Genomic DNA, 24,897 nt, shown 5'->3' on the forward strand with positions numbered 1-24,897 from the left:
AACAAGACTGTATTGAGTACTCTCTCCTGCTTGAGGGCAGGGTTTTTAGTAACAGTCCAAATTGCCTTTTGTGATTGTAAAGTGGTTATTTGGTTTTCAATAACATCGTCTCCTATTCTCAAAGATATGCCTGAATACTCGGTTACAAATGAATTTTGCCGCAAACACTTCTTAATCGGAATTCTGCTCCGGGAAGTCGGCTTTGCCCTGCAGGAGGACCAAGATATCAGGCACTTAGCTTTAGCTGTCCTAAAAAATCTAATGGCTAAGCATTCTTTCGATGATCGATACAGAGAACCCGTAAGTGGCCTTTCTTTCTCTCTCCCCCAAACACCATTTAATGGCTTGCTGCATTAAATGAATATAAAACCCTTGAGTCTATTGATTTTCATGTGAATCATTTCTCTTGTCTGCCCTCACCTAGAGGAAGCAGGCACAGATAGCGAGTCTGTATATGCCTTTGTATGGCATGCTGCTGGACAATATGCCAAGAATTTACCTGAAGGACCTGTACCCTTTCACTGTGAATACATCCAATCAGGTATGTTTGTACATCTCTCCAAATTTCTGTCTTTTAAGGAAATGCTCTTATTTGTATTTTGCCCTGGGTAACCATTTCTTCCTACATGTAAGCAAGCTAGGGGTTAAATCACACAATCTGACAAGTATTCACACCAGTACCATTTGTTCCTAATGGCCGCTTGCAGCATCTACTTGGTCAACCTCTTTCTTCAGGCCTGTTTTCATTCTCTTTATTTATCCTCTGCATCACTACTCAAGTCTTCACGGTTTTCACAGCTTGTATAATGTTGTCATAGCCTTGTCTTCAATGCACACCATCCACATCCCACTTTCCATCATCTCTTTCCCACAAAAGCTAAGTGTCTTACCTAGTCAAAGCCCCAATGCAGCCCATTGTGTATTCTCCAGCCAGCCAGCATAGACACAGCATAGCAGTCTCGTTAAAGGGCTCAGAGATGGTTCAGTTGGTAAATTGATTGCATGCAAGCATGAGGATCTGATTTGGATCCCTTTGATCCCCAACACCTCCATAAAAAGCTGAACGCTGTGGCATGAACCAATAATCTCAGCACTGAGAAGGTAGAGACAGGAAATTCCCTAGGACTCATTGGCTGAGCACTCTAGCCAAAAGTTTATGCTCCAGGTTCGCTGGGAGACCTTTCCTCTCCGGAGGCAGAGGCAGGTGGATCTCCGTGAGTTCGAGACCCAGCCTGGTCTATAAGAGCTAGTTCCAGGACAGCCTCCAAAGCCACAGAAAAACCCTGCTTCAAAAAACCAAAAATAAACAAAAAAAAACAACTAAAAAGTAAGGTGGCCTAAATAAGTAATAGTCCAAGACAGGACCTACTAAGAGTTGGGGTAGTGCCTTTAGAAATGTTTTTGTTTGGGGATCCTTGATCAAATCCCATCAGCATCATGTAACATTTTTATACCCTTCAGAAAGTTATCCAAGCTCTCAAGGCCTCTGTTTTCATGATTGTGAAACAAACATGAAAATTGGGATAAAGTACCTAACATAGCAAGATTTTACTATCAATTTGTGTAACAGAAAACATTTACCGCCATGCTTGGAACATAGAGATTTCAAATCAGGTTCCTAGTGATAGTAATATATACATAATATGTTGATAAATACATCTGTAATTTAATATATCACTATATCAGTAATTATTCCAATTACTATTCAGTAATTATCTCTGCTGCATCACTCTAAAAATTCCCAGAAGAAGGGGAAGAATATAAGAGCCAAACGTTAGGGAGGAGGGCTGTGAAATGCTGTCATGTGACATGCCTTTTAAACTCAGGTACTCACAACAGCTGCAATTACCTGCGCAGAGCCTTCGTAAGACTGAGCCAGTACATATTCAGTCATAGGTGAGGTGGGGAAGCATGGGGCCTCACCCACCAAGAGGAGCTAATGGCAGGGGAAGGCTGCTGGAGAAAAGGGATTCATTGTCTTCAACGATCTAGCCATTAATGAACTCCAGTGGCTAGCCCATGTCTACTCGAGTAGCCTGTCAAACCCAGTGAATCACAAAGCAGAAACACAAACAAAACAAAAGACATAAAAGTGAGACAAGGACTTAGTGTGAAGAAGGAAGTTGTAAAAGAATAAAAACTCTAAAACACTGTATAAGAAAAGCAAATCATGAGCAAGGCTATGCTTTTGACAATATTCATTTTCACTGCCAACTTCAGTGGAACATCATTGCTAGAATATAAAATGTCAAACTGAAGATCTAATTGAGAGGTATGTGAAAGGTATATGGGCCTACCATTCTGAAACACCCTAGTTCTCATTCGTCTCTTCTTCTCCACTTTGAATGCAGGGATCTAGAGATGACCTAAGCACTAATGGAGGATTTCAAACCCAGACGTCCATGAAACATGCAACTTCTGTGGATACATCATTTTCCAAAGATGTTTTAAATTCCATAGCAGGTACTCAAGGCCTGATAAGAACACTTGTGTTTAACACTCATTGATGTTTACATTATATATCATGGTGCTTTCTATCAATAATTCATATGCATAACCTGGCAAAGTACACCACACTATATAACTAGAGTCTTTGGCATATTTCTTTGAATGTGATCCAGTGACTTCCACTTCTACTTGGCTTAAAGTGCTGTCTGTCCTGATGTTAACAAATTACTTCATTCGGCAGTCTTTAGCTTTTTGTTATGCACAGCCTCTTAAAATATAATAGCTCTTCAGCTTCAAAGATTATATTAAGAACTATTTTGGAAATGTCATTTTTATTTCTCATAAACTGTCAAGTTAAATGCTCCTTCCCCTGAATCATCTTCTGTTAAAGTAAGAGTTCTCTTGGTCTAGTTTTTAAAAGCATTTTAAGAGATCAAAAGAACAAGCTTTATATCTACTTAAAATGCTTTAAATTTTTCTAAATCCATCATAACGACTGTTGTAATGTTTTAAATGTTGTATGGCTTCCATGTCAATCCCAGATTCTATTTCACAATGCTGGACCCACCTCAACAACGAGCAACTCTGTTTCGTCATTTTAGTTCTTGTTTGTGCTCATACTTCTCATCACCATGTGTGTGCTGTGGCTTCTGTTTACAGCATTTTCATCAATAGCTATTTCTACAGTGAACCACGCAGATTCCAGAGCCTCCTTAGCAAGCCTGGACTCCAACCCAAGCACCACGGAGAAGAGCAGTGAGAAGACAGACAACTGTGAAAAGGTGCAGCTTCCCACCCCACCACACATATCCAATACCATAATTACACGCCAGGATGCTCTCACCTCATTCATGTCTACTGGTCTTTTGATTCCCAGATCCCAAGGCCCTTATCTTTGATTGGGTCAACTCTGCGATTTGACAAATTAGATCAAGCAGAAACCAGGAGTCTTCTTATGTGCTTTCTTCATATTATGAAGACCATTTCAGTTGGTAAGCAGGATGACTTCAAGTCAATATACAAGGAACAAAAGAAAGAAAGCCTCATTTCTAAGAGCCTCACGCCATGTTGTTTCCTTCTAGAGACTCTGATTGCCTACTGGCAGAGAGCTCCCAGTCCAGAGGTATCAGACTTCTTCAGCATCTTGGAGTAAGTTTACAGTTGATCCAATGACTTATTTTCTAGAACTTTCAAAATAGCTCCCTATAACACTCTTCATTCAAAGAAGCCCTATGGCAAATAAATATCAACAATTGTATATGAAATATGTAACAAAAATTTACCATGGTTCTTTCCATATATTTAGATGAATTGCTGGGTATAAATTAAAGAATGAGTAACTAGAATGTGACTTTTTTCCCCTTTCTAGTGTTTGTCTTCAAAATTTTAGATACCTGGGGAAGCGCAATATAATAAGGTAATTGTTTTAAATTACAATAGACTAATACAGACTTTTAAAAAATGCATGGAGCTTTAAATATGGCTCAGTGAGTAAAGTATTTGCAATGCAAGAATGAAGACCTGAACTTGGATCCCCAGAACTCACATAAGCCAGACACAGAGCCTGGGTCTACAATCATAGTGCTCCTGTGAGAATTCCCTTCCTGCTGGAACAGGCCAGGTAGTCTAACATACACTGAGGTAAAGAAGAAGCTCTGTCTCAACAAGGTGGAAGGTGAGAACAAACAACTGAGATTGTCCTCTGACCTCTAAAAGAACACCACACACACACACACACACACACACACACACACACACAGAGAGAGAGAGAGAGAGAGAGAGAGAGAGAGAGAGAGAGAGAGAGAGAGAGAGCTTTCATTATATTATATAGAATAGATAGGTAGATACATAGATACATGGATAGGATGGATGGATGGATACAAAGCTGGATACATAATAGATGGATATGATACATACATACATGCATAGATGACATGGATTTATATGGGTGAAACGCATCTATTTAAGAACATGCTTCCAGTAAACCAAAAAAAAATTAGTCTAGAATTGCTTCATGCTGATATCATTTGTCACAAAGGCAAGAACATCCATAGCCTCTGATTTCCTCTTCCCAGAAGAAACTGAGATGTTAATCTTATTTTTGTCTTGCTTGTGTATGTGGCGTTGGGCTGTGTGTGTTTGCATGTGTTTAGATGCAGCCGGAGCTGACATCAGCTGTCTTCCTCAATCACTCTCCACCAAAAATACTGAGTCAAGGTCTCTTCACCTGAAGCCAGCAGTTACCAATTTGGTTACTGTAACTAGCTATCTAGCCTGTGGATCCCTGGTCTTTGCATCTTGAGACTGCGATTACAGTTGGGCCTCCATGCTCCCCAAGCTTTACGTAGGTGCTGAAATTCAGAATGCAGGGCCCCATGCTTTCTTTCATAGCAAGCACTTTGCCAGCTGAGCCACCTGGGTCCCAGCCCCTTACTTTTCATTAGTTCAGAAAATGTGAAATGTTGCCTTGTTCAGTAATTGCTAGTCGCTTGCCATCCTGTTCTCATATATACATTATAAACACAGAGAGCTATGGTTTAAATGTGTGTTCCTTCCAGAAAAATTGCTGCCGCGTTTAAGTTTGTGCAGTCTACCCAGAACAATGGAACTCTGAAGGGATCCAATCCTTCCTGCCAGACCTCAGGTCTCTTGTCACAATGGTAATATCACCTTTGCTTGGTATTTAAAATCATGTATGTGTTGCTTATATGTGAACATGCATTCATGAGGGCAGATGCAATCATACATGTATGGATATCAAAACAAATGTAGTTTTGAGCAGCATTATATGTTTATCTGAAGAAACATCTTAGATACTTCTCCAGTTGCCTCCCTGGCTTAAAAAAAAATCTAAGGGCTATGCTTTGTTTATACACAGTTAAAGCATACCTTGATTAGAAAAGTAATAACAGGCATTTCAATTTAGCTAAAACCAAAAGGTGCTCCCTTAGTTCTTAGCAGTGTAGGAAAAAGAAACTCTAGAATCATGACTCCCAATTCTGTTGAGTAATTATAAGGTTTCCTTAGTGCTCTTGGAGCTTGCATTACTTTTTAAAGGGTGAGAGGCCACAAAGAAGCATGGGCGACCTCACAAGTCCCATTAGCTTTCCCAGTTACTGCATGATGCTCAGTCTTGCAGAACCCTCTCACTCCCTCAGTAGCTTGCCATTCGGAATCACTTGCCCTGAAATTCCACCTCCAAGATCCTGTGGGTCTAACCAATGAACATTGTTTCCCCAAATTTCCCTGAGTTTGATTTATTCTTCCCAGGCATATCGTAGGAATATGTGATGTGGGTATTTTAGAAAAGAGCTTTAGAAAGAAACAGGAAAATGTATATAGTCAATAAACAACAAAATAGATATTGCTCTCATCCATGGGGACCTGTGGAAATTGACTTCCAGTGGAGAAGCAAACTTAAAAGATGTAATTGTGAGTTTGGTTTGCAAACTGTAATAGGAGAGAAGACAATAAAGAAATGCTTCACATGTTTCATAGCAAGTGCAACTCACCTAAGGTCACCACAGTCAATCATGTATTATGGACGAATCTTCACACTCCTCCCTATCAGCTGGACAGGCACTACCCCACTAGCTCTCATCTCCTGGAAACCAGGGTTCCAGTTCCTACCCAACCCCCCACCCAACCCCCTCACCCTTCACCTCACCCCCTACACGCGCGCACACACACACACACACACACACACACACACACACACACACACACACACTCCTGCTGCTTTCAGACTGTAATAGGCTCAAAAACTGGAAGAAAAATTCAGACCCCAAAGAACCAGCCATACATCCCAGAACTCATTACTCCTTGTAGAAGCAGGCAGGGTCCAGAAGTCCTAGGTAAGTCACAGCAAATGGGAAGTAGGCTCTCCAGGCTTCAGCCCAGGTTGATCCTTTGGCTCAGCTAGATTCAAACAGCCTTGAATACCGGGCACAAGGACAAAAGCCAGAGTGTCTTCTGAGGTTTGACTCTTAAAGGCATGGCTGCCTTCTTCACAGAGGTGCTGTTGGGTAATTTACATGATAAGGAATCTCCCACCACCTGGCTACTCCTTGCAGAAATGACAATGTGTAGACAGGAAGCATTCCTCACTCCAAGAACACACTGGCTGGTTTCTCCAGGTGGTCTGCTACAGAACACTCACACACATGCTGAAGGCCCCGGTGTCATTGCCATCTCAGATGAGCTATTAGAAGAGCCTCAGATGCTATTTTCCTAACACATCCCACATCAGCACCACAAGGGGCATGGCCCAAATAAATCATAACACATGGGAATTCCCATGTGCAAAACCAGACAAGAGAAATGGGTTACTGCAGTTATTTTAGCCCAGATTTTGTACTTTGCTTAAGAAGGGGGGGGGGGTCATGTCTGCATATATTTTTAATTCCCTTTCTGCCTAGCCAGTAGTTAACTCAACATTTTCAAATTCTTGTAAATCCATGAAGTAATAATGAGTTACAAACAGTTTTATTTTGAGTGTCTTTTAGTTTTTGTTTTTTGTTTTGCTTGTTTCTTTTGGTAAGGTTAACACATCTGTAGCTACCTCTTCACTTACAAAATGGACATGACCTTATTTATTTGTTTAAAAGCAATGGATGAGGTCAGATAACAGATTGAGGTCCTGTCTACCTAAAAATTGTATGATCTTATGGCTGCCTGAGCATAAAATAAAGTTAATAACAAGGTCAGACAAGAGTTTTAGATGACTGATTCTATATAACAAGGTTCTTGGTAATAAAGAAGAAAATCAAACTATGCCAAAAAAGACGTCCAATATGGCATTGTCACATTATATATCTTTCTTACTATTATTTAGTGCTTAAATGAATTTCTTCAAATATATTTCAAAGTTTCTTCCATTGTGTTGCTTGTGGTTGATATTACCAGTAAAAAGCTTCTTGGCACATGTTTTCTATATTTGTCTCAGTGCACACTATTTGAGTGAATATTGATTATAGCATTGAAGGACAGCGTCAGCCACATATCCCATCTCTGTTCCAGGATGCATACCACTTCCGGTCACGAAGGCCATAAACAGCACAGATCTCAAACTTTACCTATAATTCGAGGCAAAAATGCACTTTCCAACCCCAAACTTTTACAGATGTTGGACAACACCATGAACAGTAAGTAGACCAGAGGCAAATGGGATCAGTTGTTCTCTTAGCATGTTTGTAGGACAGGAAATGCATTGTGTGTGCCATGACAGGAATGTTGTCATACCAGTGAAGCTACTCTTCTGAAGTCTGCCATAGGTCTGGAAATATTTTTAAGAGAAAGAATCACCAGGGAGTAGCTTAATAAATAAACAAACAAGCAAATAAAAAGCAATGCCTTCACAGGGAAGAAAGGAGACAAAGGAAACTCATTGCAGTGGGCTGAGGGTAGCTTGTCCACGTACTTTGGGTGTTATGAAGTTTACAGGGCTCTCTCTCAACCAAGTAATTACTGTTGACTCTAGTGGAAGAGGATAAAAATGTCTGGGTCCCAAAAGCAGTAACCATGAAATCATGACTACAGAGATATACCCAGTTCAGCTTAACAATAAGATTAAAAGAGAGCTTGGTGCTGTGAAGCATGGAGATTATGAGTTTGTGGTCCATGATTACTTTTTTAAAATCTTTATTGCCTTAACCTCTAAATACACTATGTGCTTTTCTGAGGAAGACTGTTCACTGAGATCACAGTTAGTCTATCAGCCCAAAAGCAGAAACTTAAAACAGGCTGATTACAGAAGAAATATGATTGTGCTGATGACTCAATTAAAGGGAAAACATTTTAAAAATAATGGAAAATCTACAGCTGATGTATGCAAAGAACACTCAGATCTAAGACTTTATCTAGTGTTTTGTTTTTAATTGAGAAATAAATGAAAATGATCAACCAAAGGCACTTTAAATTTTATAAATTATTCATCAAAATATCAGTAAACACTGTAATAAAAGGAAATATCCTACTGGGGACAGAGAATTGGCTTACGTGTTTATGTACTGTTTTATCTTGTATTTTGTTGTATTTTGTAGGCAACTCCAATGAAATAGACATTGTCCACCATGTAGACACAGAGGCCAATATAGCCACAGAGGTTTGCCTCACTATTCTAGACCTGCTGTCTCTCTTCACTCAAGTTCACCAGGTGAATATGAGCACACTGTTTTCTGCTACATAATAACTTGAGAGGGAGGAAAAACCATGCAAAGCCAAGAGTATTTTTAAGATGATTTATAAAATCAGTTACCCTGACTTCAATGAACTTACACATTAGTGAGAATCATGTTAAAATGAGATTCTCAGATGGTGTCACAAGTTGACTAATACTTGCTTAATCCTCACACCTTGTGTTTCATTACTTCAGTAGTAGCTTTCTTCCCAATACCTCTTGCTGTGCTGTCAAGCATGCTGCACTGACACAATGAGACTCCATGTTTTTTAACAGAAAAAACAAAAGACAAACATTTCTAGGGATTAACTGATGAAGAGATTTTTGAAAGAAAAAAATGTTAATGCCAAGCATCTTTTCTTATTCAAAAAAAATATATATATATCTTTGGTGAAGTGTTATCATGGTATACTTGATGAAATTTCTAGTGCTAACAAGACTAATCATGCCACATTTTGACAAATACTTAGAGAAACTATAATTCTCATTCACTGATAGTAAAAATTGAAGTGGGAAAAGACAATTTGGAAAACATTATGGTGGTTTCTTTAAGCACTAATTATGGAACTAAAGAGATAGCAGATAGCTTAGTCATTGAGAATCAAGTTCAGTTCCCAACACCCACATTGGAACTCACAGCGGCACATAATAGCATTTCCAGGTAATCTCATGCATACATACATACATACATACATACATACATACATACATACATACACTTTTCTACATACATACAACCTACATACATATACTTTCAGACATGTGGCATACACACACATACATAAATAAAAGCAAAAATATTTTTCAATACTGATCATATATCTATCATGTAACCAACCATTTGAATAGTAGCACCTATCCATATACAATTTTGGACTCAAATATGTGTAATATCTTTATTTTAAATAACAAAAAAGCCCTACGTATGCATCAACAGGTAGACGTTTTAGCAACACAATAGAATACAATTCAACAGTAAGAAGAAATCCCTTGCACAGGCTATCCCACACATGAAGCTTCAAAAGCCAAATCAGAGAGGACTACCGTGATGTTGGTGTCATCAAATACAAACAACACATCAGTGATTTATTGGAGATGTGGAAAGAAGAAAGGAATATAGGATTCCAAAAATGTATGCTAAAACCTCAGGAATTGGTGGATATTTTGTTTTCTTCACTGTGGCGATGATGCCATGGTTGTATACCAAAGTCAAATTTATACAATTGTACTTTTTGAATACACAGTTTCTCTCACCAGTTGTATCTTAATAGTGCTAATAGAAACATTTATAGCTCAACCAAATGAGCCTGCTTTAAGGACTGCACTAGGAAAGGTTGGATCTGTTAAATAAAACCTCTCCCTCACCCTCTAGCAGCATTGCACCAAGAAAACCTTGCTTTCATGTGAAATGCCAACATGATGGGAGAAAAATATAACCCATTTTAATTCTGTATACCTCAATGGACATGTGCATTGACTATCACACAGCTGAGAGACTTTCCCAATGCCTATGTGCCACTCTATCTTCTCTCCCATGACCCCAATCCCCAGCCATACACCACTCAGTTCTTCTTTCTCAGCCTTGAACTCACAAGCTTCCCTCCATCCCAAGACTCTTACCCCATCACAATCCTCCCAGATGTATCCAACGCACATTCCTTCAGCTCTGTTCATCAATTGGGGGATCTTTGCTGACCCTCTTAGCAAAGTAACCCACTCCTAACCTCTTCCTATCACATCTCCCTGCTCTAGTTATTGTCTTATCTGGGTTTGGTTTGGTTTGGTTTGGTTTAGTTTGGCTTTGACACTGCAATGTAAACTTCCCTGAGAGCATGTGTGAATCATGTCTTCTCACTCTTCACTTTCTTCTAGCACTTGGGATTATGCCTAGCACATGGCAGGTGCGTAATAAATGTTTCTGAAGGAAAGCAGTCATTCCTCCACTTATCCTAAATAACATCTATTCTGAATTTCAGAGACAGCTCCAGCAATCTGACTGTCAAAACTCACTCATGAAAAGAGTCTTTGATACCTACATGCTGTTTTTCCAAGTCAACCAGTCAGCCACAGCCCTGAAACATGTGTTTGCTTCTTTGAGACTGTTTGTATGCAAGGTAAGGATGCTCCAGGGAAACCTCAGCTAAGGATGACCATAAGCCCTTAGTAATCTTTACATCTCTTGGTGTGCAGGGCTGAAGGTTTGTCTTGTGCTATTTTGGCTTCACTAGACACTTACTAGTTGTTTGCTGTCTCCGAGTGAGTAGGGTACCAGATATATGGTTGCTCAGAGTTTTAACATGGAAAGTTTGGTTAAAAAAATAAAATCAGCCAGGTACTCATGGCACTCGCCTTTAATCCCAGCACTTGGGAGGGAGAGGCAGGCAGATCTCTGTGAGTTGGAGGCCAGTCTGGTCTACAGAGCAAGTGCCAGGATAGGCTCCAAAGCTACACAGAGAAACCCTGTCTCAAAAAACAACAAAACAAAACAAAATCATCATCAAGTTACAGTTTCCATGTCAAGGTAGCTACAACAGCCATCTTTGAAGATGACTATTGACTATAAACAGCGTCTGATATAGCAGTAAAATAGATTATGGAACATCTCAAAGACCTAATGTATTTTGGATTGTTGTCAGTTATTACACATGGAATATTAATGCCAGAGACTAATTATTACAAGAGAAGAACTTACTGAACTCAGACTTTAGTAATGAAGACATACTGTCCTCTCCCACAAATGGAGAAAGCTTATTGTTTTTCCTCCCTCAGGGAGGGTGAGGCCTTCCATGGGGGATCTTCAAATCCTGGCATATCATTTGAAGCAGGGCCTAGGCCCTCCCTTGTGTGTCTAGGCTGAGAGAGTACCCCTCTAAGTGGAGTGGGCTCCCAAAGTCCATTTGAATACTAGGGACAAATACTGACCCACTACCGGAAGCCCCATAGATTAACCAGGCCTCCTAACTGGCATCCAGGTTCAGGGGGTGTGGGTTGGTCCTATGCTGGTTACCTAGCCATCAGTCTGGGATCCATGAGTTCCCCCTTGTTCAGGTCAGCTATGTCTGTGGGTTTCTCCAGCCTAGTCTTGACCCCTTTCCTCATCACTCCTCCCTCTCTGCAACTGGATTTCAGGAGTTCGGCTCAGTGGAGAAAGCTTACTTTTAAGTAGTATTTTAGTCTACGAGTTTGAAACATGAAAGGCCATGGCTCAGCCCCTCTTTCTTCCATCTCTGCAGTTCCCTTCAGCACTTTTCCAAGGGCCCGCTGACCTCTGTGGATCGTTCTGCTATGAAGTGCTCAAGTGCTGCAACCACAGGTCGAGGTCCACTCAGATGGAGGCCGCGGCGCTTCTGTACTTCTTCATGAGGAAGAACTTTGAATTCAACAAGCAGAGGTCGATTGTCCGGTCTCACTTACAAGTAAGTCCTGCCCCTTTTCACCAATGCTGCTGTTAAAATGGTTCATGGGTTTCAGGAGTGACCGAAGCACCCGAATCCCAGGCAGACAGTCAACTGTCTGAGATTCCGCGCTCCACCCTGAAAGCTCACAGTGCCCTTGGTCATGGTTTGTATGAGAGCAGGGCTGGGGAGAAATGAACAAGTTTCAGTTTACATCTCCACTTACAGTTTTGTTTCCTCTGCCCATGCACTAGAATCTCATGGAAATGACTCTGACAGTCATGGTTAATCTAGGGGGCCAAATCTCACTGAATTCCAAAGACAGCCACGCCTTTCTTCAAGGCATCCCAAGATTACACAATTTTTGAATCTCTCCTTGGGTTATTTGCAATTATAATGAGGTCCTTAGGTCGTGTGGCCTTCAGAAGAATGTATACTTAAAGATATCATTCATTGAACCTTCTAGGAGAAATTGATGACATGTTTATCTGACCCAGTCAATCTCATTAGAAATGTTGTTTCCAGGCTAGGGAGACGGCTCTGTCTGTGGAGCATATGCCTAGTAAACCTGGGGACCTGAGCTCAATCTCTAAAACCCATGTTAAAAAGCCAGGTACCATGGCATATGTTTGCAATCTCACCACTGAGTAAACAGACACGAAGACCCCAGTAGTCAGCTAGTCTAGCCTACTTAGCTAGTGAGTTCCAGATCCATGAGAGATCCTGCCTCCAAAAACACAATGGAGGACACCTGAGGATCCCAATTCAAAGCTGACCTCTGGCCTCCACACACACATGTGCAGCCGCTCAAGCATGCCCTCATCTTCCTACATGCATCCATAAAACACAAAACGTAAGTTCTCATTTTGCTTTAGAACACTGTTCCCCAACCTGTGGGTTGTGACCTCTTTAGGGCTGGGGGGGGTTGAACAACCTGTTTAAAAGAGTCTCATATCAGATATCCTGCATATCAGCTATTTACATTATGGTTCATAACAGTAGCAAAATTGCATTTATGAAGTTGCAATGAAAATGTTTTTATGGTTGGGGGCCACCACAACCTGAGAAACTGTATTAAAGGGTTGCAGCCTTAGGAAGGGTGAGAACCACTGCTCTAGAAGGTTCTTTTTTCTTTTATCTTCCAGCTCATCAAAGCCGTGAGCCAGTTAATAGCTGATGCAGGGATTGGAGGATCAAGGTTTCAACATTCCCTTGCAATTACCAACAATTTTGCCAACGGAGATAAACAGATGAAAGTAAGAGATGTTTCCTGACCCTTTGTTTCTAAAGAATCAGAAATAAACTGAGGTGGAGTTTTCCTTTGGCATCAAAATCATGGGATGTCTATGAATTCTGTACTCAGTTTATCAAGACTTTGATCGTTCATATTGTTTGCTTATATCAATTGATACTCATTAGTCCTGGCACTTTTAGTACATGATGTTTTAGGTGGAATTTCTAAGATCTGTGCTCGACTGTTATATAACAAAGTGTGCCAGACGCATCATTATTTACTCAGAATCATCATAAGCAGATTCCTCTTTCCCTCTTTTTTCTTTTGGCTCTTTTTGAAGGCTAGAGGTAGAAAAAGCTTCAAGCATTCCTTGATCTAGAAATCAAGAGAGTGATTTGAAAGCCCGTCGCCCTGTTGCTTGTTTTGTCTATTTATTGCATCAGCTTTTCTTCATTGTCTAATTTATGGCTGTCTCTGTGGATTTATCTCTGAAAGTATCAGGACACTTGTGTTAGGAATGGGAAAGCACTTCTTCAAACACTACCAATTCAAGTTAAGAAAAAGAATATCTTTGATCTACGTATATATCAGGAATATGATTGGCTGGTCCAGTGTCACATGCCATCAATAGGAATGAAGTCAAAACTTGTTCAAATAACATGAACTGGACTCAGAGAGGACAAACTCTCAAGGACAGTCAGGAAGCTATTGCTAGAAAGACAGGCTATCAGACAGTAGAGTTCACCGTAATTCTTATTACTAAGTATTTGAATATAGCCACAATTGCCATGTATAGAATGCAGACATTTATGAACGATACATGAACTTAAGAACCTGTGTGTGGTGTAAAGTCATAATTAAGAGTAGAGGTTAAAGGGCTGGAGAGACAACTCAGTGGTTAAGAGCATTGGCTGATCTTCCAGAGGACCTGAGTTCAAGTCTCAGAACATACACGGCAGCTTACAACTGTCCATAAATCCAGATCCAAGGGATCCATCGCCTACTTCTGGCCTCCGAGGACAGACAAACATATGATACACAAACATACGTGCAAGCAAACCACCCACACACATAAAATAATAAGATATCTTTAAAGTATATAGGTTGATGTTAATAATTGAATGCTAAACAGGTAATGACCCAGGCTCTCTCTTTTCCAAAGAACAGCAATTTCCCAGCAGAGGTGAAAGACCTAACTAAACGTATAAGGACTGTTTTGATGGCCACAGCCCAGATGAAAGAGCATGAGAAGGACCCTGAGATGCTGGTGGACCTCCAATACAGCCTAGCAAACTCCTATGCAAGTACCCCTGAGCTACGGAGGACCTGGCTGGAAAGCATGGCCAAGATCCATGCAAGAAATGGAGACCTGTCTGAGGTGATGGGCAAAGGCTTATTCATCCTCAACATTGCCCTCCTTATCCAAATAATTAGCTTTTCATGTACAGCATGAGATATAAAAAGTGCCATATTTTCCACCAATGTACAAGTGCAGTAACTTTCATGTAGTACTCAATGGCACCTGATTCTAAGTAGAGAGCATCAGATGCTGGCCACACATAGAGGTGGCAGTATCAATTTTTTGAAATTCTGTGCAGGAATAGATAGGTATCTACAACCTAAAGCTGAAGAGAACGTTGTTAAAAGTACCAAACATTAATAATTGTAACAGAATTAATATTCTGTGTTTTCAAACTTGTTCCCTGAAATTGGAGTGGAACAGGGAAGGTTGCTGCTATGGTAAGTTCATCAAAGTTTACCTGAACCAACCATGGAGAAGAGAATCTGTGTGTGAAGATGGTAAATCAATACTTGACTTTTCTATGCCAGTTGTAATGCTGGATGGGTTTATGCACAGAGATTCAGAGCATCCAGAGGCTTCTGGGTGCTACTAGGGAAGTTCTGTCTTGCCCAGAAATACACCCTTGTAGAAATTGGTACTAAGTTTATTCATAATAAGCCTAAAGCCTGAAGCTCTTTTAGTAATTAAGGACTCTAGAACAGAAACCAGAAGCCTAGCTTGACCAGTCTGGTGAAGATTTCCAGTTCCCATGAACTTATCTGAAAATGGTAAAATCGCTTCATAAAACCTCAGAAGAAGAATTCTGACACCCTGGGGTCTTCCTCAAGTCAAGAGTTAATGTATCCAGCAATGATCAAAGCATCTGTAAGAAAAATAAAATACCCCTCATATAATTGCTTTGAGGAGAATATGCCTGTTATATTAGTTTATATAATATATCCAGGTGATAACTATGAGGCAATCATTCTAAACGCAACAGAAATTAAAGAGAAGCCTGAATTAGAGGCAGTAAAATTTAGAAGGTTAGTGCTTTTTATTTTCAGTTTTTCTTCAGATAATAGAGCCTATAGGTTTGAGAAGAGAGAGATATAGCTTTAAAAATGATAATGTGTTATGATTAGACACTAATAAAGGAGGGGAGATTACTTTGTGGAAAAATTGCTTAGGATAGCAAATGCATCCAATGTCAAATCTATATCAAGAAAAACAAAAATATCCTCAACTATTCATTTAATGGTCTACCTGGTTGATATTTTCACCTCTTTCATAAAAAAAGGGTTTGTCTGCATGACATATTTTTATTTAAAAATTTTATTTTTCCTTTTACATACCATCACCAGTTCCCCCCCTCCCACTTACCTCCCTTCCCACCCCCTATCCACTCCTAAAAGGGGGTAAGGCCTTCCTTGGGGAGTCAAAAGAGTCTGGCATATCAAGTTGAGACAGGACCAAGCTGTTCCCCTTTATCAAGGCTGAACATGTTATCACACCACAGGAAGCGGGCTCCAAAAAGTCAGTTTACATGACATATTCTGAGAGAGCACACTGACTCCCCCCTGGGAAAACACTAGTTTCATAAAGAGTTAAATCCATCATTGGAATCTCTGTTTTCTGTTTTGTTATAGGCTGCTATGTGTTACATCCATATAGCTGCACTCATCGCAGAATACCTCAAACGCAAGGGTAAGAGGGCCTTGTAAAGGGGCTAAGAGCCTGGGCATCAACATCCTGAGACCTAACTTCACATAAATTCATTAAATTTGTGTTTTATTGAATAGCTTTCATTTCTATGGATATCTCTCATTATGCTGTACTTTAATATTTTAATTCTATGATTTTACTGACATATTCATGTTATGTACAGTGAGGTTACCAGATTGGATGGTCAACTTCTTGTTTCAAAATGATTATGATGTTTCATTAATTAACAATTTGTGGTTCCATAAGCTTGTATTAACCAGAACGTGCATCCATGTCTTAACCTCATCTTGCACTACCATAGGTTACTGGAAAATGGAAAAAATTTGCACACCACCCCTGCTTCCAGAAGACACCCATCCCTGTGATAGCAACCCATTACTAACAACTCCAGGTGGAGGAAGTGAGTTGATCTAACTGTACTCATTTGCCTTTGATACTAAGGAAATCAACTTTACAGCTTAAATTTTGCTTTGGTGAAACCTCTATGAATGTGTTCTTAAAAGCAAAATCTATTTCAGGTCAACAGAGCTTACTGTATAAAACTCTCAAGCACTGATCACTCAGAAATTCCATCCCAAACTTAAGAATTTTAGCTTGCTTCTCAATTCTTAGCAAATGGAATACTATCCAGCCTTCAGGATTATGAATCATGGTCATACCTATCTGCATGCTGGCCCACCATTGAAATTTGAGTTTGAAATTGATAAATCATGTAAACTAGCAGGAGAGTCTAGTTTGTGGGTATAATAGTTTATTCAAAGTAAGAATGTAGATATATACACTCACTTAGATGTATATATCTTTATGATAGGTATGTTCTATTTCACTTTTTAAAGACTGTGTATCTCAGTGGTAGAGTATATAAGGCTTGATGTTTGATTTCTGGCATTGCAAAATTAATAATAACAATAATTTACTCTGACAATTTATAACATATGATTGATGATATTTATTTACTTTTACTAAAAATATTCCACCTCCAAAATCTAATAAAAACATTTTGTAACAACTATAGTTTCTCTGTGTAAAAATGTGGCTGTATCATTAATACATTTTTGTCTACAATCTTTTTAAAAGTTCATTTAAGTACAAAATTCCTGAACTAAAATCTAGTTGATAATATTTTTTAACTTGCAAATTGCTGTTGAAAACTCAGTGTAGAGTTTGAATCAAAATACCCAAACAAAATGAAAACAAACTTTAATTTACATATTTCAGAAGCACAATTCATTTCTTACTCATTTAAACCTGTGTATATTCAAAAATATCACAGTAAAATTTCCAAATAATGCATTAGAACCAAATCACCTAAGTGAACTGTGATATAGTGAGGCCTCTTGCTTCGGGACCTTGGAGAAAAGGTCAGGTCTATACTCCAGGAGCAAATACACCTTAAACCCCTCTTACTGCCATATACTATGTATACTAATTTCTATATGCAAGTCACCAGTCATTCCATTATTTAGCATGCCTTCCTGCTCCGCTATTTGTCATCTTTAGATCATGTAGAGCAGCATAAAGACTTTCAAAATATATCTAAAACCAAACTGAAGAAAACTGATATAATTCAAGTGTCAGCTTATGTCCCAGTTAGCTCTGTGGCTCTTCAGTATTCAAACATTTTAAACACCCCCCTGTCATATTGAAGGTAATACTGGCAATAATATAGTATAGCTATTGAAAAGGGGATATATTTATTAATGAACATTGAAATGGTAAGGTGACCATTATTCTTCATTAGCATGTATTTATGTATCAGTATTTATCTGAATCCCACTGATATGTATACTGGATATCTTTAATACTCTTTTATGTTGTGAGGTTTCAAAGTTGGAGAAGTACATGATCCCTTTCTTGCAGTATGCAAGATATCATATGAACACATGCAGCTACAGAAACCATGATCTATCTAACCATCCTGTGCATTGTGTATGTTATGATACAGCCATTACTAACTTCACAAAGCAAGCCATGCTCTTAACCCAATATGAATTCCCAAAAAATGGTATTTCATTGTGCTTGTTTCCCTCAAGGCATGTTCTCTATGGGATGGCCAGCTTTTCTGAGCATCACCCCAAACATTAAAGAAGAAGGAGCAATGAAAGAGGATTCCGGAATGCAAGATACACCATACAACGAGGTTAGACTCGGTTGCTCTAATGTTGATTAAGTTTTAAAATTAATTGAATTGTGATTTGTGTGTGTGTGTGCATTCAAGAGTTGGATGAAGTTGCTCAGCATTGTGACTTTGTTAAATAAAGTGAAGTTGGGATCAAATAAGACCAAGCTTAATAGATACCAATTCTATTGATAAAGCATAATCTTCATTGAAATTTTAATCTGAGCCTGGTTTATTTCCCTTATTCAGATGTATATCGTCAGCTCTTCTGTAAGATGCAGTCTCTACTCCCTGGGATAACGGAGTCAGGGATGCTAAATTTTTCATGAGCTCATCACAGCTGTTTCTTAGACAAGTTTATTTATTTGCATATTTGGCTCAGCAAAAGAATTCACAATTTCTCTGGAAAAGCCTTCTGATATGTTAGCTGGCTAGTTCTCATGAAAAAGCAGTTTTCTAGTAGGAATCATATAACAACAATTGTAGTGAATAAAACAGAGTTTCCTTCACCAAGAAATAAAAGTCCATAAGCTAATTTTTTAAAGTCTTAGTATTAATATAGGTGTGGAATAAAAAAGACAGTGCAAATTTGGGAGATGTATTTTTTATCAACTTTGAAAACTATTCTACATTAGCTCGGTGTATACTGAATGTGACTATAGTAAATAGAACTGGCATTATAGTAATGATTGTAAATGATGTGTAAGAGCCTTTCATTAAAATATACTGTCAGAAATATGCAAATAATATACACTTGCTTTATAGACTGTATAATTTCACACAGTTGAATGTATTAACTAATATAACACCATTCTGAAAGGCATTGTATTAAGAGCAGGAAAACAAAGATAAATCAGGCATAATTCCTGCTTTTGAAGACTTTAGAATCTTGGAAATAAGAACAGTTTTCCTTCAAGGTGAAAAGCAGCCAGTTCAAAATAGGTGTTCAGTAACTATGAATTGAGGCCTTCTATACTTTTGTGATTAAAAGATGACAGTTTTTACATGAAAGTGGCTGCAATTGAGGTGAATGGGCATCAGTAAAAGCTCTCTATATTTGTATAATGAATATTGATGTTAGATAAGACAACAAGGTATCATATAGGAAAGGAGTGTTCTTACAGTGACAGTAACCATGGAAAGAACTAAAAAGTTCTGAACTCATTGCATGAGTTGGGTGCTGAGGAAAAGAGGGGAGAATCCAAGATGGTACAGCAATCCCATGGTGGGCTGTAATCTCCGTAATTAAGATCAGGAATCCAGAAATCATTTAAGGCTAAAAGAGTTTCAATACCAAGTTTCAGAAGCTACATTTTTAATCACTTAAAAAAGCTCGTTCTCTCTGGGGAAATTGCAGAGTATCCTGGTGGAACAGCTTTACATGTGTGTGGAGTTTCTTTGGAAGTCTGAACGATATGAACTCATCGCTGATGTCAACAAGCCCATCATTGCTGTCTTTGAAAAGCAACGAGACTTCAAAGTATGTGTTCTGTACCCCCTAGAGTTGGCAGATGACTTACAGCATTCAAAAGTAAAAACGTTCTCTTTTTATATTGGCATTGTCCTCACAAACCCCTCTGGCTTATGGTTTCAGAAATTATCAGATCTCTACTATGACATTCACCGGTCCTATCTAAAAGTGGCAGAGGTGGTGAATTCAGAGAAGCGCTTGTTTGGCCGCTACTACAGAGTGGCGTTTTATGGGCAGGTAAGTACTTTAGAAGTAACACAGTCTGAACATTGCATTCATTGTTGCCCTCCATTCTTTATAAGACATCTGACTACATATACCAGTGGACCAGTGTCTGAACTTATGTAAGTGTTTCTATGAATGTGACAATTTATCAGTTTGCCCAGAGGAATCTATTCAACACAAATAGGTAGGGAAATCTATGGAACGTATACAAGTTAAGTTTGTTCGTTTGTTTTTTGTTTTGTCTTTGTTTTGTTTTGTTTTTGAGACAGGGTTTCTCTGTATTGTTTTGGAGGCTGTCCTGGAACTCGCTCTGTAGACCAGGCTGACCTCGAACTCACAGAGATCCGCCTACCTCTGCCTCCCGAGTGCTGGGATTAAAGGCGTGCGCCACCAATGCCCAGCATTTTTTTTAAGTCATTCTTAACTTGGAAGTAGGGGAGATTTCTTATTCATCATTCGCTGCTATGAATTTTACCCTAACATCTCTAACAGTTTTATGTGACAGCTTACAGTGAAATCAAATCAGTCATGTTTTAAGAAATAGCTCCCACCAGGTGGTGGTGGCGCACGCCTTTAATCCCAGCACTCGGGAGGCAGAGGCAGGCGGATCTCTGTGAGTTCGAGGCCAGGCTGGAGAGACAACCTCCAAAACAATACAGAGAAACCCTGTCTCGTAAAAACCAAAAAAAAAAAGAAAAGAAAAGAAAAGAAATAGCTCCCTAGTCAAGACTGAGTGGGTGAAACCCACAGGAACAGCTGACATAAACAAGGGGGAGCTCATGGACCCCAGACTGATAGCTGAGAGGCCAGGATGAGACTGATCCAGACTCTCTGAACGTGGGTGTCAGTTTGGAGGCCTCGGCATTCTTTGGAGCCTTGAGCAATAGATCAGTATTTGTCCCTGGCATCCAAATGGACTTTGGGAGCCCATTCCACATGAAGGGCTGCTGTCTCAGCCTGGACATATGGGGGAGGGCCTAGGCCCTGCCCCGGATGATCTGACAGACTTTGAAGATTCCCCATGGAGAGCCTCACCCTCCCTGGGGAGTGGAGGGGGGATAGGGTGGGGGCTTGAGGGGTTGGTAGAGGGCGGGGGATGAGGGGAGGAAGAGGGAGCTGGGATTGACATGTGAAGCAAACTTGTTTCTACGTTAAATTTAAAAAAAGAAAAAGAAAAAAGAAACAGCACCCTAAATTGCCCACCATTTCCAACCACTGACTTTACAATCATGTAAGTTGTATCTCTTGTTTTCAAATTACCACTGTTTCAATGCAGACCATCACAGGGATATGCCGTTTCCTATGTCACAGGCCACCAATGTGATTTTAAAGCTATCTTTCTCAATGTACTGTGTAAGCAATGAACAAGGTGAAAGATATTAGCTAGCCATAGCATTGACCTGAAGGGATGTGTTACCCACTAATTATGACTATCTCTTAGCAGTGATGCTTTAAGTGGTGTGGCCCAGGAATGTCCTTTTCAGAAAGGCTGTGGCATTCTTCTAGCTCAGCAGAAGTCTCTCTGACTATGCGGGCAGGTATGCCAGCCTGTTTTATGCTCACACTGACTCTCAGACCTCTGACTAGCTTTTCTCTCCCTCATGTGAGGCAGGACTGCTCACAGCTTCTTGTTCTCCTCAGAATCTGTTAAGGCTACAGATAGTCTGGCCCAGTGTTGATCTTATAGATAATTTCCCACTGAAGTCATTAGAGAAACAGAATTCCCACTGATCATTAAAGGTATCTTTTAAAATTACTTCTGATTGTCTTCTTCAAACAGACCCATGAGTAGTTACCTCTTACCTCTGTAATTAACCTAATCCTATCTGGAGTCTTCTCAGTTCCCAACAGCAACACTGTAGAGACAGAGAGACATAGTGATATGAAAGCAGTCTATAGAGAAAAAGCTAATTATAGACATGGGGGGATAAAAAGAATCTGAGCTAGCTGAGGAAGAGAGATGTGTACAGGACCTTCAGGAAAAAGGAAATGGTTTGTTGAAAGAAATATACAGTGTATGGATGGCATTGACAAAGCATTCGCAGGAAAAATAATGGAAAATCCCACCAAAAAGGGGATTTGGGGGTTGGATGACTGGAGGAAAAACAAAGACTGAGCCACAGAGCAATGGAATGTAAGGGGTGTTTTGCTAATCAGGATATTATGGCAAATCTTCAGGAGACTTGCCAATGAAAGAGTAATAAGGTTCCATTAATGCCTTGACCATGCAAATTGATGTGTGAGATGCAAGCTGGCGGACAGGTAGAACAGGCCTTGCTGCTCCCTAACCAGTTTTTAATGCAGATGTTTGCTCTTTCCTTCCTTTGGTCTTGATTGTTCCAGGCTGTGGTAAGTTCATCCTCTCTGTGTCCCTTTGCATGCACTAATAAGCCTCACACTTACCTCCTTACAATTCTACTGATCTTAATATTTTTGTATAAAGAGTAAGATAGCTGCTTTGATTCTTTTTGGAGCCATCTTGCATTTCTTGAACTAAATTCTGTGTATTCCAGCTACCTGAATTACAAAAAATGTATCTTTTTAAATGCATATTGTATGTCTCCTAAAAAGTAGAGGATGTAATCTGGAAGCTTTGCACACACACAAGGTAGATGTGGATATCACACATTTTAAATAGATTCGGGATAGATTTAATACTGAAAATCACCTGCTTATTTGAGCTATCAGGAATCACCTATGGCAGAGGTTCTCACCCCTCCTAATACTGAGACCCTTTAATACAATTCCGGTTGTGGTGACCTGCAGCCAAAAAATTATTTTCACTGCTACTTCATAACTGTGATTTTGCTACTGTTATGAAATACCTGATATGCAGGATATGTGTTGTGCAACTCCAAATGGGTTGTGACCCACAGGTTGAAAATCATTGCCTTATGGAGCTGAAGGTGTTGAGAAGTTGGAATAGTGGCTGTTTACAGGACTAGAGTCCTTCCCAGAGTCCTCTGCCAGGGATCCCTTTGAGAAATAAGGCTCGATATTAGCAGATTCTGAATCTATAGAGGAGATGGCGAAAAGAATCTTCACTCAACAGGCAAAGTCTTCAGAGATGCAGAAAAAGGTACAGAAAGATCTAGAACCTGGTGAGAGCAGAAACTACCTACCAGTATCAAGAACTCTCAGAAAAAAAATTATCTGCAATTGCCTGTCTTTAGCAATTATTTTAGCCTACAAAAATGATACCTTTTTATGATTTGATGTCATTATTGTCCATTAAGGTAGAAAGTAAAATTCTTTCCACATTCTGTCACCAGTCAGCTCTTCTCATATGAACAATGCATACTTTTTTGTAATTCTTTAAATTCCTTCCTGTCTCCACACAATGTGGGTATTTTATACTTCATTTACAAACCTGGGCTCATGAGTCCTTAACTTACCTACTAGAAGAATACTTGGGAAACCACATACTAAATAGACTGAGGGGGCCATTGGGGTATGTTGCTTTCAAATGACCTAACTTTGTTCTTTTTTCAGATTTCTTAAAAAAATATGCTCATGGTATACCTGACTGTTTTGTAACATGGGCAGGACTATCAGAGATAAGAAGAAAAGCTACTTTCTTTTGTGCAGATCTGATAATATTACCTAAGCATGACCCTCCGTAAGTTCCACCAGCCGCTGCCTTGGAACAAGGAGCACGTGTGGAGTTAGTTCATCCTGACAAGTAACAAATTAGAACTCTAATGATCATTATGCAAATGTATTCAAGAACACACACCAGGTCACCAAATGACAAGTGTGAGCTATGGTATTCAATAGGAGCAGACAGCTCCCATCCCCTCGCGTGACGTTACGTAAACCAAAGCAAGCTTGTGCATCCTCCTAACCTGTGCAGAGCGCAGAGATGAACTCTCCAGCGCATAATTTGCATAACCCCCATGCTCAGAAAAGCAACTTCTTATTCAAGATGGCACTCTATATTCCTCTAAAACATATCTTTTAACATACACACTGATGCTTCTTGCAGTCACGCTAAAAAGATAATGGGAATGTAACATGAAAGAGGCTCTTTGCCTCTACAAACTCCTTTGAGGACACATTAGTGCACTGTGTGAACAAGTGTTCTCATTTTATTGAACTGGCCTGGGTATTTAATATTAACCAAGTCTGCAATGAGGCAGACATTAGCAAACATGCTGAAAACACTTTCTTCACATCAGGGACTTTTTGAGAAATGCAAATCCCGCTTAGCATGGAGTTTCTCACGCAGCAGCTGGCATCATTGGCTATGGATATACCAGCCTGCAGAAAGCTTCTCTCCAAGTTTCCTCAAGGATCCATTGCCCGAGTAAGGAAACAGCAGTAGCAATCAAACACTGCCGGCAATCAATGAAACCCTTAGGCCCCAACATTTATAAGAAAGCAAGCCAAGAAGTGCTGGTTGTATAGCTTCAAATATCAGATAACCTGGAATTAATTAGCTGAAAACCCTGGTTGCGGAGGAATTTATCCAGTGCATCAATGGATATAGATTGTATGACCAGTGCATCAGTGGATATAGATTGTGTGACTGTCAATCATGCCTCCTTCAGGGTAGATGCATTTTAGAATCTGGATGGAAAAGTACTTGAAGGGAGTGAAGAAAGTGCATGTGTGGTTTGAAAATAAAACAACATCTCCAGTTTTAGATGTGATATACTCTCTTCCAGCTCCTTACCTATATGAAAGTCACTGATCTTTGCGCTCTCTCTCTCTCTCTCTCTCTCTCTCTCTCTATCTCTATCTCTATCTCTATCTCTCTATCTATCTCTCTATCTATCTGTCTCTCTTTTTCTCTTTCCCTCCCTCTCTCTCACACACAAACC

At 39.6% G+C, this 24,897-nt stretch overlaps 1 protein-coding gene across 15 annotated transcripts in view; it reads left to right on the forward strand.

Annotated features, from left to right (window-relative positions):
- Positions 1-24,897, forward strand: part of Dock10 (dedicator of cytokinesis 10) — a 186,217-nt gene that overhangs the window by 142,305 nt on the left and 19,015 nt on the right. For 5 of the 15 annotated variants that reach the window (XM_021234344.2, XM_013122363.3, XM_013122365.3 and 2 more), the window contains exons 32-51: positions 125-300; positions 425-541; positions 2,352-2,463; positions 3,109-3,230; positions 3,326-3,440; positions 3,531-3,597; positions 3,818-3,865; positions 5,007-5,108; positions 7,468-7,592; positions 8,490-8,602; positions 10,603-10,740; positions 11,860-12,042; positions 13,167-13,277; positions 14,418-14,633; positions 16,184-16,241; positions 16,561-16,659; positions 18,293-18,399; positions 19,736-19,858; positions 19,973-20,086; positions 22,418-22,423. In XM_021234344.2, coding sequence (XP_021090003.2) covers positions 125-300; positions 425-541; positions 2,352-2,463; positions 3,109-3,230; positions 3,326-3,440; positions 3,531-3,597; positions 3,818-3,865; positions 5,007-5,108; positions 7,468-7,592; positions 8,490-8,602; positions 10,603-10,740; positions 11,860-12,042; positions 13,167-13,277; positions 14,418-14,633; positions 16,184-16,241; positions 16,561-16,659; positions 18,293-18,399; positions 19,736-19,858; positions 19,973-20,086; positions 22,418-22,423 — 2,252 coding nt within the window. Of the gene's footprint in view, positions 1-124; positions 301-424; positions 542-2,351; positions 2,464-3,108; positions 3,231-3,325; positions 3,441-3,530; positions 3,598-3,817; positions 3,866-5,006; positions 5,109-7,467; positions 7,593-8,489; positions 8,603-10,602; positions 10,741-11,859; positions 12,043-13,166; positions 13,278-14,417; positions 14,634-16,183; positions 16,242-16,560; positions 16,660-18,292; positions 18,400-19,735; positions 19,859-19,972; positions 20,087-22,417; positions 22,424-22,950; positions 23,694-24,897 lie in introns of all 15 variants that reach the window. The other 10 variants (XM_013122364.3, XM_021234345.2, XM_040753229.1 and 7 more) reach the window with 6 other exon arrangements.

The sequence above is a fragment of the Mesocricetus auratus genome, unplaced genomic scaffold, assembly GCF_017639785.1.
Source record: "Mesocricetus auratus isolate SY011 unplaced genomic scaffold, BCM_Maur_2.0 Super-Scaffold_100010, whole genome shotgun sequence".
NCBI classification, from domain to species: Eukaryota; Metazoa; Chordata; class Mammalia; order Rodentia; family Cricetidae; genus Mesocricetus; species Mesocricetus auratus.